Here is a 14,763-nt window from a genome sequence, read left to right as displayed (position 1 = left end):
TCATAGTTTTGGCACACTTATAAATATTTCCTGTGTTTATTTTAAGAAAGTATTAACTTTTCAATGAAATCTTAATTATCAAAAAAATTCTTTGTAATATAAGGAATGTCAAAATCATAAGTAAAGTCATCGGGTGATACTTTAGACTGGACATTTGCCATCATTTTCTTCTAGCACCAAACTTACTTTACTCTTTTCTATTCTATTTAGTTTTAGTCCCAAATACTTAAAGGATTTTCTTAGGAAATGAGAGTAGGTTTTTATAGTTAAATATTTGCATTAGCCTTCAAATTGCCCATTAAAAAGTAGAATGAGGAAAGTTTACAGGAAAATTCTTCAAATTGAGAAATCTGACTCCCTTATATTCTGAATATCTTTTAGTTATACTAAATTGAGTTTTCAAACTCTATAGTTGTATAATTTCTCTAGGTAAAGAAAAAACACACACGTTCACAAAGAAACACTTGAAATCTTATAAGAGCTATATTGTAGCTGATCTAATATTGTTCTTAAAGTCATTTCACAAATTTTTGATATATTTACATTTCAAAAAGACCAAGATCCTCTAAAGCTGTTGTTTTGCATATGTGGTTGTCTCTATCATAATGTTAATAATATACTACATTTTCTTTGAATATTCTGTTTTGGACTCAGGAAACAAATAGCATTTTCTATGTATACTAAACAATTTCACATGATGAAGAAAATACACCAGCCCTTAATAGGAACACATTGTCAAGCATCTAGTTTTCCAAAGTTAGTATAATTTCATGATAGATTATTATGATTTTCAATACATCAAAATAGATATTTTTATATAGCACTTTTAAGCTTTAATTTCAGTTCAAATATTCATTCTGACTTAAACAAATTACTGATATAAAATTTCTACTGGCAATACAAAAAATGATGACTGTACTAGGTTTTCTTGTATTTAACAATACTAAAGAACAGAATAAACAATTCTTCCACTCAAAGATTACTGACAAATGCAGTTTAGAATAAAATCACATCTTAAAAATTCTGTCCCAAATACACATTTTGCTTTCTTAGCTCAATTTTATTTCCTTAAAATACTTGGCATTTTTATTTTACGACTCCACTGATGTGAGCAAACTCTTATTACTTGCCCAATAAACACTTTTGTTTGCAAACTAGCTGTGAAATGGCTCTCAAATGACAAGGAATTTTATATATTCTCACGAAAAACAAAAACCGAAACCCAAAGAATTTCAAAACTATTACTATGTCCTAAGCAGTAAGCAAGGTTCAACGTCAGAACTTGTATTTATTTTTGTCAAAGTTAATCTTGTTAACAAAATAAAAAAGAGTTCTGATTTAATGAACTTGTCAAAACAAATACCTCTCTTGGAATATCTAAACTGTTGAAGATATCTACAGAGACTAGTTATTAAAAAAAAAACCTGTTTCTTAAAATCAAAAGAATTCTGAATGGATAGGGAACATAATAAAAAGTAAGCCTATTAGGAAAAATAGTTCCCCTTTAATTAGCAAGACATATGTGTGATTACAATGTTCTTTCATAGACTTAGAAGCGAGTGTTTCTTCAAGACCCTGATTGGCTGCACACAAATTCACATTATTGTGATACTTCCTATTTAGCATGAAATGAGAGTTTTATAGACTAAGTTAATCTAGGTTAAAGCTTTCACTTACATAACCAAAAACTCCTACCGTGCTCTAGAATCTTCTATATTGTCATCACCCATCATCTCCAAATCTCGTGCGCGCTTCTCACAAGCTTCTTTGAGCAAATTTCCTTCTGGAACGGCTTTAGGAGTGTCTTCATTTGCTTGAAGATGTACTATCACGTTTTGTTGGTGCCAATTCTGAAGGACTCTTTGATGGGTAGGGGCTGGTCCTGGCACTGGCGTCAGTATATCGTGGTGGACAGGACTATTGCTTTTCTTCAGTCCGTTTCTGTCCCGTGAGTGGTTCTTCAACCTGCCCTGCACCGGGGTCCCTCTATGCTCATATCCTTCCTGCTGAAGGCAGCTTCCAGTGTTAGGGGATCCTTGAGAAGGATGACTAAACCATCTCCAGCGCAGCCTCAGGATCTGTTTCACATCAAACTCTTTCTTGCCGGACACTGACATTGTTGCTCGAGAAAAGACAAAAGGCTTCTCTAACAGAAAGGAAATGGAGCCTTTGTTATCTCTTGTTTCTCTCTGCCTCTTGTGTAGAACTAACAAAAGCACAAGTGCTGAGAGAGCGAGCAGTTTTTCTTGCTTTCTCTCCCCTCCCCCTCTGCCTGTGAATACTTCCAGCTTAGCTGAAGCCAGAAAGCTGCCGCTAACAGTGTAGGTGGGAACCCATACTGACAGGATGATGAGGTCAGACCTTAAACAAGTAAATCAGCTTAGCACAGGAAAGCAGCTACCACAAACACACTCCAGCTGCTAGATATGCAAACTCACAGTCCTCACTCCTGAACTAGTAAATATCTAACCCTGCTTCTTTGATGCCAAAATGCATAGCTGTCACTTAAACTCAGGCATGTGAGTAAAAGCAAACTGTTTAAAGTCACTTCTACACACCCTTCTCCCACAATCTGCCCACTGTCACACTCACTCCTCTATAGCCCACTTCTAAAACTGTGCCAATTTATCCTTGGAGAATTTGTCATGGTGAATTCATTATGATCTATTTTGAGATTCTTCTTATGGAAAATTTGAATGTAACTCATTAAGGAAAAGCATCGTATCCTCAGTCCCCTTATGGAGAGCTGAAGTTATTATATGCAACGCTCTTCTGAAAATGTGAACGCCTCTATATAAACATTCTACTTGAAAATAGAAGTTATAAAAATCATAAAATCATGCTGATTAGCCGTCACTACACACACACACACAACACACACACACACATCCCACTAAGTACTGTCCAGATAGTAACTAACTTAAAACAGTTCTTTTCTAAGTAATATTGAGAGAAATGTTTTCTGTCATTAAGGATAGCTTGAAAATGAGCACATCCTTCGATCATTCTGGCCTATTGCCAGTATATACACCTCACCTCTGCCAGTATATACACCCCTGTACTTTCACAGTCTTATTTCTTTGTTTAGAAGTCTTTATAAAAGGATAGAACAGGACATGTTTTAAAATAACACAAAAACACCACATCACTAGTAGGCTAGTAGTATCCAAAATTCTTTGACATCTGGCTCAGAATGACAATTGCATGCCAAGGCAAATATTTCTAACTCAAACCAGCATATATCAATAGTACAATGACAAAATTATTATGCAATTTATTTTTGAAATATGCCTAGATCTTGTGTCTTACACTCTTATTAATAAAGGAAAACTTAGTTTAGCACAGCCTTAAAATCAATGTTGAATTCTTAAGCTTTTGTTTCTGTTTTGTAGTTAATGAACTGTGTGACTCTGGAGAAGTCACTTCTTTGCATCTCAATTTCTTCACATGTAATATAAAGAAGAAACTAGATATCTAAGTACCGACAAACACCAATGTAAAATGGCTTTAAAAAGAATTTAGAGAAGGGAATTAACTCTTCTAAGTTTGGGGTTTATCTCCAGTTATGTATAAAACGAATTGCATCTTTCCCTTTTTTACCTTGCTTTTGTAATAATCAGTCTCTCTTCTCTCCCACTATGCGCCTTATTAGTTATATTCTCTAGAGAGCCCTGACCAATTCAGAAGGTGTGCACTATATTCAAAAATTATTAAATACACACTGATAAGACATAGAGCTCAGTTTGGAGCTATGGGCAATTTTTCTCACCTTCAAATTTCTAATCTATTTTCTTATAGATTATTTTTCCCAATGTTCACACATATAATCACCTGTCTGACAGTTTTGTGGCCAGTAGCCATCACGCGAACTTTAAATAACTAAATAAAACATCAAAATAATTCTTTTTATAAGGTCAATGTACCCAAACAACTAAATTTGTAATTATTTCTTATTATTTAAATACATAAGATTCCAAAAAAATATCCAAGATTCAGGGTGTATATATATTTTTTCACATGACTCCCATATATATATATATATATATATATATATATATATATATATATGACCAAGACAAAGAAAATTGTTTACACCAAATAGAATAAATTAAGAACCTTAAGGGATGTGCATATGACACATGATTAAGAATAACAAATATTAAATCCACTCAATATAGCTCCATAAGAATACTAAGGTTTGAATATAGGTTCTCCTCCTAGAGTTCATGTATTGGAAGGTTCTTCTGTTATGTAGCCATGGGGAGTGATGGTAGGACATTGAAGCTATGGGAACTATGGCAGTCAATTCATTAGAAAACCTATTGTTAGAAATAATTAACATAGATTCATAGTATTCAACAGTTTACCGGGCAGAAAAACACAAAAGGTCAGAACTGATTCTCTGATGTCCTGCCTCATTATGCGATTTTTTTCCTTTCTTGCATGTATTCCTGCTACTATGATGGTATTAAGCATAATATTCTTTCTACCTAGAAGTTGCCAAAGGTGCTATAATAGCTTGCTACTCTAAATAAAAATTCACAATAATTTAGTAAAATTTAATTCCAAGATGATATCACAGAAAATCCAGGTATATATCACAGAAGTATACATTCCTGAGATATTCTATAGCAGATAAAGTATACAACTGCAGAAAATTAATTACTGTAGGAATTTATTTTAAAAATCTAATTATATACATTATATCTATGCACTGTTAAAAAGGTTCTGCACCTAAGACTCAGGGAGCATTATAGAAGAATGGGGCACAAAGATTTTAAGTGCCCAAAGACCAGAAAGTCAGCTATGAGACTGTCCTCTAGAAAGTGCTGCTCAATCAATATCCAAATAATGTCAATATCAGTAAATATACTAATGCAGTTAAAAAAAAATCTCATGGAGTCCCACACTCTAGACAAAGAACTATAGGCCACTAATGACTGCTGAGAATGAGAAATTAGTTTATCCCACAGATATGACTCCTTAATATTTATATAGAACAAAGTAGTAATAATCACAGAAAAAAATGTTAGCAATTTGAGAGGGAGGTGTGGATGTGGGCAGGGAAAAGACATAGGGGAGGCATGGGTTAAGGAATAAGGGCAAAGGTGAAAAATAAGATTATATTTTAACTTAAAGTATATTAATGAGATTATATTTTAACTTGACGTATATTAAATAAATAAAACAAGTATCAAGGAGAATGGTCAGGTAAGGAAACTTTATATATTTGGTAGAGTGATAACTCAGCTCAATCAGTTTAGACAACAGAATGGTAGCTTCTAAAAAAAAGTAAAAAAAATATCATGTAAACAAACACTCTTACTATTGAGTATATGCAATTTAGAATTAATATTGGTATATTGAACAGACATGTACTACTATGTTTATTGAAACATTATTCACAGTAGTCAAAACATGGAAATGGTTTAACTGTTCATCTGCACTAAAAATTTCATGTAACTAACCAATAGAATGCTTCTTGAACTTTGAAGAAAGAAATTAAGTCATTTATGACAACATGACTGAATCTAGAGAACATAGTGTTAAGGGAATAAGCAAAGCACAGAATAAAACAGTATTAGCTCATCTATGTATGGAATCAAAAGGGAATTGAACTCACACAAGGAGAATATAGATGGATTATCATGGCCAGCAAAGAGGTTCAATTGAGAAAAGGGAAACACTAATCAAGAGTACAAAGTTTCAGTCAGATATTAGAAGTGCACAATATTATGACTATAATTACATAATTAATAATGACTGATTGAATATTGCAAAATATTTGAGGAACAATTTTAAAGTTCTGATTATAAAGAAATTATAAATATCTGAAGTCAAATTGTGCTATTAGTCTGATTTGGTCATTTTATAATGTAGGCCTAGTCTTGTGAAAGAGTTGGGGGGAAGAATAGAGGGACCCAAAGAGTATAGATATTCCACAGGAAGACCAACAAAGTCAACTCACCTAGAACTTTGGGAGCTCCTAGAGACTGAACCACCAACCAAAGAGCAAGCATGGGCTGGATTTGTTCTCCCCCATTCACATATATAGACTTATGTTGCAGATGTCCAGCTTGGTCTTTACGTGGGTCCTCCAACAACTGGAGCAGGTGTTGTCTCTGACTATGTTACCTGCCTGTATCCTACAGTAACTTGATGCTACATGGTGCCCAAAGGTGGCTGCCTCCTTCTCAAAGGAGAACAGGAGTGTGGAATGGTGGAAGGAGCTGTGTGGGGGTAAACAGAGAGTAGAGGGGGAGCTAATATTAGGATATAAAGTATATAAATAAATAAATAAATACAAATAACCTTTTAAGACTTAATATATATATACATATATATATATAATTAAAAGAAAAAAATAAATTATGTACCAACTTATAGAGAAATGGCTGTCAGAATCGGGAAGAAGGGAAAAATTAGTTATTGAAACTCAGAGGTTAAAAAAATGCTGTTTTTAAGTTAAAATTTTCATACCACATATCTTGATTATGTTTGCTCTCCATCAACTCCTCCCAAATCATACACAGTCTTATCACCCAATCTACTCATGTTCAACCCATCTAACTTCATACCCTCCCAATCAGTGAAAAGCAGGGATACTCAACAATTGGGATTGAATGAAAATAAAATGTAGAAAAGTATAGATTATGTATGATATAATTCAAATTCCATGACTCTGACATTATTTTAAACTATATGGAAAAGAACACTGAGCTTATGGTTACAAAATTTCTATTTTATACTTGCTTATAAATCATATTGTTTTATGTAAAGTGTAACAGGTAGGCCTATTTTCATGAGTCACCCTTAATACTAATTACCTATCAAATTCAAAGAAATTCACATGAGTATTATATAACTATCATTTTCAGCAGGAGATATGAATTGTGACAATACATGAAAATGTACACAAATGTCAGTTTTTACTGTAAGCATTCCAGGTAATTGGAAATTCCAATGAATATCAAGGCTGAGTGAACATACTTATATTGATGCTAATAATAACCCAAGAGCTAAATTCACAGTTTTATTTCTTTGAAATGATTAGTGCTTACTTGGTCCTGCAGAAATGATGAGCTCCATTGAAGACTAACTGTATATTTGGGATATTTTGAGTAAAATTACATTTGAAAATAACATCCTAAGTTTTTTTTTTTACTACAGTTGCACATAGCAATATTTCTGGAATAAATAATGACATACAATGAAATAACCACAGTTACCTAAAGGGAAATAATTGAAGTGATACTATTCTTAGTTTCCTTATCAATTTTATATTTAAGAAAAATGATTAAAATTATCTTATGTAAATATTTTTAATAAATGAAAGCAAAGAATGTAGTTTTTCAAATGTATAAAGTGTTTTTAAGAAGGGTGATTAAACTGTAAAGTGTTGATATCTAGATATAAGCAAGTAAAATTCCATTTTATAGCTACTATAATGTCTCTGGATGCATCTTTCTGTCTAATAACTGCCGTGACAAAATATATTAAAGTCCTTACTTCTCAGTCCTAAATAAATTAATATGTAATGGAATAGGTAGACACACTGCTATTATTAGAATCATGGTTAGAAACTGCAGGTCTTTTTTTTTTGAAAGGTAAATAAAACACCCTTCAAAGGAATAACTTAACATTGCCATTTATCTCTTGGGAGTACATGTGCATAGCTGCTAGTTTAGCATGATCAAAACAATATAACAAGAAAGTATTTAAAAGTGTGCTGCCATTAATACTGTCATAGAAAAAAAATACTGTTAACATCAGAAATATGAGTCGATGCCTTGATCTCCCTGTTTTACAAAATATTTATCAATGTTTTAAGTTTTATATTAAAAATATATTTCACCCAAACATTTAAGTAAATTTGATTAATGTAATTACATTACTCTAACAAAAGTTTTCTCTCTAATTCTGTCTAGATCTCTGTTTGCCTGTTTTTCTCTCATTTTTATGTGTGTATGTGGTGTGTATCTGTGTGCAAATATAAGTATATAATATATATATACAATATGTATACATTAATATATTAATCACATGTATGATATGTATGCATTATATGTATATCAGGAATCTGCACTATTTATAATTAAATTAAAATATATGTAATATTAAATTTGTATATGTAGTTTTTTGAGACTATAATATAATCATAACATTTCTCCCTTTTCTTTTCTTCCTCCAAATCCTCTCATATACCCCTCACTATGCTCCTTCCAAGTCATAGCCTCTTTTTTCACTAATTCTTATTGTACGCATATATGTATATACATATATATTTCTAAATATAACCAGTCTAGTCTATAAACTGTGTAATGTCCCTTGGTGCCATCTTTGTTTATTTCATGTTTGAGCTGTCATGTTGGTAAGGATTTATGGGTAGAGCCTCTGATATTCTTAGGAGACACAATCTCACAGCAAAGTTTCTGATCCTTTGACTCTTTCTGTCATCTTTTTCACAGTGTTTCCTGAGCCTTAGATATAATATTGCTTTATAGATGTATCCAATGGGACTGAGCTCCTAAACACTGCATTTTGATTAGTTATCATTGTCTGTCATGGTACCTCTGAAAAGATTCAATTTAAAGAGAGGCATGTACATAGAAGTTAGTCATCAGCATGGAAAACCTGAAGACTTAAAATGAAAAACTATCACTCATATTAACGACAAAAATGTAAAAAGCATTAAGTATTATTTCATAGCATCATAAAATAAATTATTGTTTAAAAAATAAAGTATTACAACAGGAAATTATTCTTAGTTACACTATAGTAACATACTTTTGGTGTGCCTTCATAATATCAATGGTGCATAATATTCAGTGGTCGGGTAGGGGTTTCACCCCCAAATAAATGAACATGATGAATTTTCATATGTATCTGTGAGGTGAAGATAAATGTACAGAAGTTCAATTTGAAAGTGTTCATTTTCGCCCATAAAGAAGGGGAGAGGGAAGGGGGATGTTTGCCCGGAAACCGGGAAAGGGAATAACACTCGAAATGTATATAAGAGATACTCAAGTTAATAAAAAAAAGAAAGTGTTCATTTTAAAAATTTAAAACTAACTTTGAAATAATAGAATAGGATGGGTTAAATGGGGTGGAGGAGGAGAGGACAGCAGAGTGGAAGGAAAACTTGAAGGACTATATAACAGTGAAGACTGGGAAAAAGTCATATGGAAACCTTTTCCTGTAGAAGCTTCCTAAAATGCATAAATACACTTATTAAGAGCATTTCAATTAAGTTACAAAGTAACAGAAAGAAATTACCAAATAAAACCCCCAATCCATCAAAATAGCATGGTTTAGAGGTTATTGAAGTATAAACTTAAGGGTTCTTTGGAAAGTCAGTTGGATGGTGTTTTGCTGGGGCAAGCACCCAAAGGAACATTTCACTAAAGCGGGCATAGATGTGTAGGCTAAGGCAGACTCCTGAAGGAATATTTCATTGAAGCAGACGCAGGAGCAAGGATGTTCTGCTAAAGCACTCACATGAAAAACATGCGATGAAGGATTCTTTGCTAACAGCATGCATTTATTGGTTTGCTTTACATTGCATAGTTGAGCTACATTTTTCAGGACTCCATAGAGAGACATGCACCTAAAAACTTCTGGAGGCATGCTGCAGTTTCTTGCACCTTCTGTGGACTCAGGCTGACTAACAGAGTGCTGTCAGCTGTGACAGATGCATGCGATGATGCAAGACCCGTGGAGGACATGTGGTATCTGGATTGTATAAATAGGACTCCACAGACAGTGACAGGGCTGAGCTTGGCTTGCCTATAGAGATAGATGTGCAACACTTGTGGGTTTCACTTCTCTGTTCTTCACTTCCCTGAGAGAAGTATAACCAAGAACTTTTCCTGGTTTTCTTCCTGATCCCTCTTGCCAACTTACAAGGAGGTTGAGGTCTGGCTCTCTTTTCTATGTAGTGTCATCACTGATGATTTGTGGTTGCTATCCCAAACTGGACTGCTGGTTTATCCACAAAATGTTTGGAAGTGGATTGAGCTGCTGCTGCTGACCTGCAAACTGAACTGCTGATTTCCTGACAACACAGAAGGGGATTAGTCCAAAGAACCTTTCTAAACAAGTCAATCCTCCTCCCCCATTCCCAGTATCCTTTCTTTCCCACTACGTCTGGTGGGTGGTAGTCTAAAAGAAGGTTAAAGCATTTAAAAAACCATCATTAAAAATAAAGTTTGAAAAATTAATTATAGGCTTTTGTCTTGTTAATCAATAATAGTTGCCTTCCGATGGAAAGGTCACTGGTCTTCTGTCTATGCTGGAATCTTGAAGTAAGTTCTAATGCCAGTGAAGCCACGCCTCAGCAACAGGATAGATGACCTTCCCAGCAAGAGTGAGGAAAAGCAGACAAAGGTTAAACAGCTTCTTTCTTACCTGTCCTTTTATACAGACTGCTATCCAAAGCTATGGCTGAGATTTAGGGTAAAGTCTTCTCACCTCAAGTGATCTAGTCAAGAAAATCCTTCACAGATGTTCTCAAATGTTTGGCTTTTAGTTGATTCCAGATATAGCCAAGTTGACAAGTAAGATTAAGTATTGGTTATCCTTTAAAAATTGATAAGACCCTCCCTATTTTTGAAGAAACCACTTATTTTAGTTTAGAGCATAGAGAAATCAGTTGGAACAGATATGCAAGCTTAATCTTTACTGACTGGTTCTCATAGTGCAGAAATGGACTGTGCAGTCTACCAGTAGGAAAAAAAATCCTGTAGTCTTATCAAGCTTTAAGCCCTATAGATGACAACAACAACTGGACTGGAAAGACCTGCCCGCTTGTGTAACAGTGGAAGGAATCTCACAGAAGTAACTACTCACTTTCTGACTGAATGTAAATTTCACTCTAGCCATAACTAGTACCACTGGTGAAACATGAACCTGTGGGTGGGCAAGTTATTAGGCCCCAAGTGCAAATATGCAACTGTTTATCTGCTAATAAGCAAAGTCCTATTGACTTATCACTACACTCATAGATTAATGCATTACCCATCCCTCAAAAGAGAAGCCTTTTCTTGAAGAATCTGGAGATTAATAATGTGACACAAAACTCATCAATGTGCAGAAAAAAAGAGACTTCAGAGTATATTGGAAATCTATATGACACCTCATTTTACAAGGTTCAGCAATCATTACAGAGGATGAAGCATAAAGATTGGCATAGGAAGTGGGAAACATCTGATGAACATAAGGAAATAGTGTTTTCAGGGCACAGCAAGGAACTTACACATATGAACTCACAGCATGAAGATAGGAGGTAGAAATTAAAAGTCCTACACCTCGACACGAAACTATTGGCAATTGACAGCTTCTCGGAGAGGGAATGTTTGTCTTTTCGAAGTTAATTCTGCTAGCAGTATGACCATGCTCAAGTAGAAGTTCACATATCCAAAAATATGTAGATATGATAAGTTGGTCTTGGTGTTTAAAAAGGAAAAAAAAAGAACAGATATTTGAGTGGGTAGATTTGGGAAGATTTATAGGATAGCAAAAAAAAAAAAAAACTGTGGAAGGAATTGTTTACCAATGACTATGGTAGGGAAGGGAGGATAGGAATCTCAAAGAGAACTATAATGATGTAGTAGGCAAAATATGTCTTATTGCATGTATTAAGCAGGACAATCTAATATAAATACATATTTACTTTTGTGAAGAATAGATAAAATATATATGTATATATTTGTGGGTATATATTTTAAGACATAAACAGATTACATTTAGAATATATGTAGTTAATTCTTCATACAGATATGTAAAACATGCATTTATAGGAATGATATATATCTTAGCAAAAATTCTATGAATATTACTAAATAGAATATAACCACAATACATAAATAAAGCTATAACCCTATAGTATGCAAAAACAATATAAGGAAGTAAAAATATAGAATTGTTGAAAAGAAACAAAGTTAGGAATACTGTGAGATTAATGGATTGAGTAAAAGTGTAGTGGGATGAGAAAAAAGGATGAGATAGTAGGCCCACTAACCAAAATTCTCAACTTTACATGGAAAAACAAAGAAACAAATAGCAAAAACACTTCTCAACAATAACAGAAATTCTGAGGGGATCACGATCCTGGACCTCAAGATGTACTAGAGAGCTATAGTGATAAAAACTGCATGATATTGGTACAAAGATAGACGGGTCAATCAGTGGACTAAAACTGAAGACCAGAAGTAAACCCATACACCTATGGATACTTGATCTTTCATAATGAAGTCAAAACCATAGAGCAGAAAGAAAGAAAACATCTTCAACAAGTAGTACTGGTCTAACTGATGGTCTGAAATTAGAAGAAGGCTAATTGATCAATTTTTATCACCTTGCATAAAGCTCACACCCAAGTAGATCAAGAATCTCAGCATAAAACCAGATAAATTGAATCTAATAAAAGAGAAAGTGAGGAATGGCCTTGAATACATTAGCAAAGGGAAAAATTTTCTGAACAGAATACCAATAACTCAGGCTCTAAGATCAAAAATTGATAAATGAGGCCTCATGAAATGGAAAATTTTCTGCATGACAAAAGAAAGCCTCAGCAGGACAAATCAGAAATATGCATATTGGAAAAAATCATCATGAATCCTACATCAAACAGAGGTCTAATATCTAAAATATATAAAGATTTCAAGAAGTTAACCTCCAAAACCCCAAATAACTCAATTAAAAATGGGGTATACAACTAAACAAAGAATTCACAACAGAAGAATCTCGAATGCCTGCAAAACACTTAAAGAAATGTTGAAAGTCCTTACTGATCAAGGAAATGCAAATCAACATGACCCTGATATTCCACCTCACACCAGTCAGAATGGCTAAGATTTAAAAACTCAGGTGACAGCATACGTTGGTGAGAATGTGGAGAAAGAGGAACACTCCTCCATTGTTGGTGGGATTGCAGACTGGTACAGCCATTCTGGAAATCAGTCTGGAGGTTCCTCAGAAAATTGGACATTGAACTACCTGAGGACCCAGCTATACCTCTCTTGGTCATATACCAAAAGATGCCCCAACATATAACAAAGACACGTGCTCCACTATGTTCATAGCAGCCTTATTTATAATAGCCAGAAGCTGGAAAAATCCTAGATATCCCTCAACAGAAATTGTGGTTCATTTACACAATAATATGATATCAAGCTATTAAAAATAAAGACATAATAAATTTTGCAGGCAAATGGATGTAACTATAAAATATTCATCCTGAGGTAACCCCGCAAAAGACATGGTATGTTCTCACTGTTAAGTGGATATTAGCCAAAAAAGTACAAAATACCCAGGATAAAACCTACAGACCATAAAAAGTGCAACAAGCAGAAATGCCTAAGTGAGGAGGCTTTAATCGAATTTAGACTGGGGTGGGGTTGGGGTGGAACAATCACAGGATGCATTGCAAGAGAGGGGGAGGGAAAGAGGGGGACAGGATTACATAGTTGGGGAAAGGGACAGGAGTGAATCCCAAAGGGCCAAGGGAATGAATGGAAATAAGCAGCCTCAGTGAGTAGGAAGTGGGGAGATTCTCTAGAAAGTACCAGAGACCTGGGAGGTAAGACACTCTCAGTACTCGTTGGGCGTGACCTTAGCCAAAATTTCCAACATTGGGGAAAGAGAACTTGAGGAGTCCACCTCCAGTAAATAGATAGGGCCTCGGGAAGAGGGACAGGGTTACTAACCCACAGTCAAAAGTTCTGACCTAGGATTGTTCCTGTCTAAAAGAATTGCAGGGACAAAAATGTAGTAGACACTAAAGAAAGGTGGTCAAATGACTGACCTGATGAGATTTATCTCATGGGCGGACACCAAGGCCTGACACTACTGTGCAATGAAGAGCTAACAGACGGGAGACTGGAGTGACTGTTCCCTCAGAAGCCCTACTAGCAACTGACTGAGACAGAAGCAGATACTTATACCCATTCATTGGACTGAAATCTGTGACCCCTATAGTTGAATTAAGGGAAGGATTAAAGAAGCTGAAAGTGAGTATGATTCCATAAAAAGATCAGCAGTTTCAACATCACTAGATGCCAGGAAACTCCCAGAGCCTCCCATGAACATACACTGGCTTGTCTGAAGCCTCTGAGACATATATAGCAGAGATCTGCCTGGTCTGGTCTCAGTGGGAGATGATGATATGCTTAATCCTTGAGAGGTTTGAGGCCTTAGGAATGAGGGAGGTCTTGGGGGAAGCACACTCTCAGAAACAAGGAGGAGGAAGAATAGGATGAAGAACTATGGCTGGGGGTATGGGGGCAATGATTGGAATGTAGATAAAATAAAATAATTTTTAAATAAAATGGATTATTTAAAAATCTGGATTAATTTTAAGGATGATTATTTCTTCAAAGAGTTAGTTGTCAAGCAAAGTATGAACCTTTCCTCAATTTCTCCCACACTGCCAAACATAGTGTACTATTTTATACTTTCTTTCATGTCTCTGCCTTTAGAACTGTATACCAAAATAAACTTTCATTCTTCTTAAATTAATACATTTTGTTGATACATTTGGTTTGGGAAAAGAAAAAGAACTACGATATTTTTATTTTTATGGCAAAAATGAAATTGTTACAATATCAAGTTTGGGTGAGAATGCCTTAAATATATGTTGCAAAGAAATCCTTTATAATAGTCTAACCTTTCTGAAACACATTTTGATAGTGATTTATAAAATTAAATGAATGATTGCTATACTATCAGACAATTTTTACTGTTGGGTGTATTGATTCTCAAGTA

The 14,763-nt window shown here is 34.4% G+C and overlaps 1 protein-coding gene across 4 annotated transcripts in view; it reads right to left on the bottom strand.

Annotated features, from left to right (window-relative positions):
- Window positions 1-14,763, bottom strand: part of Klhl4 (kelch-like family member 4) — a 295,122-nt gene that overhangs the window by 95,469 nt on the left and 184,890 nt on the right. For 2 of the 4 annotated variants that reach the window (NM_001108244.2, NM_001434071.1), the window contains 1 exon segment: window positions 1,696-2,218. In NM_001108244.2, coding sequence (NP_001101714.1) covers window positions 1,696-2,117 — 422 coding nt within the window. In that variant the 5' untranslated portion in view covers window positions 2,118-2,218. 4 annotated transcript variants of the gene reach the window in all.

Source organism: Rattus norvegicus, chromosome X (genome assembly GCF_021556685.1).
Source record: "Rattus norvegicus strain SHRSP/BbbUtx chromosome X, alternate assembly SHRSP_T2T, whole genome shotgun sequence".
Classification (NCBI taxonomy): domain Eukaryota; kingdom Metazoa; phylum Chordata; class Mammalia; order Rodentia; family Muridae; genus Rattus; species Rattus norvegicus.
This window is presented reverse-complemented; position numbering and strand designations above follow the sequence as displayed.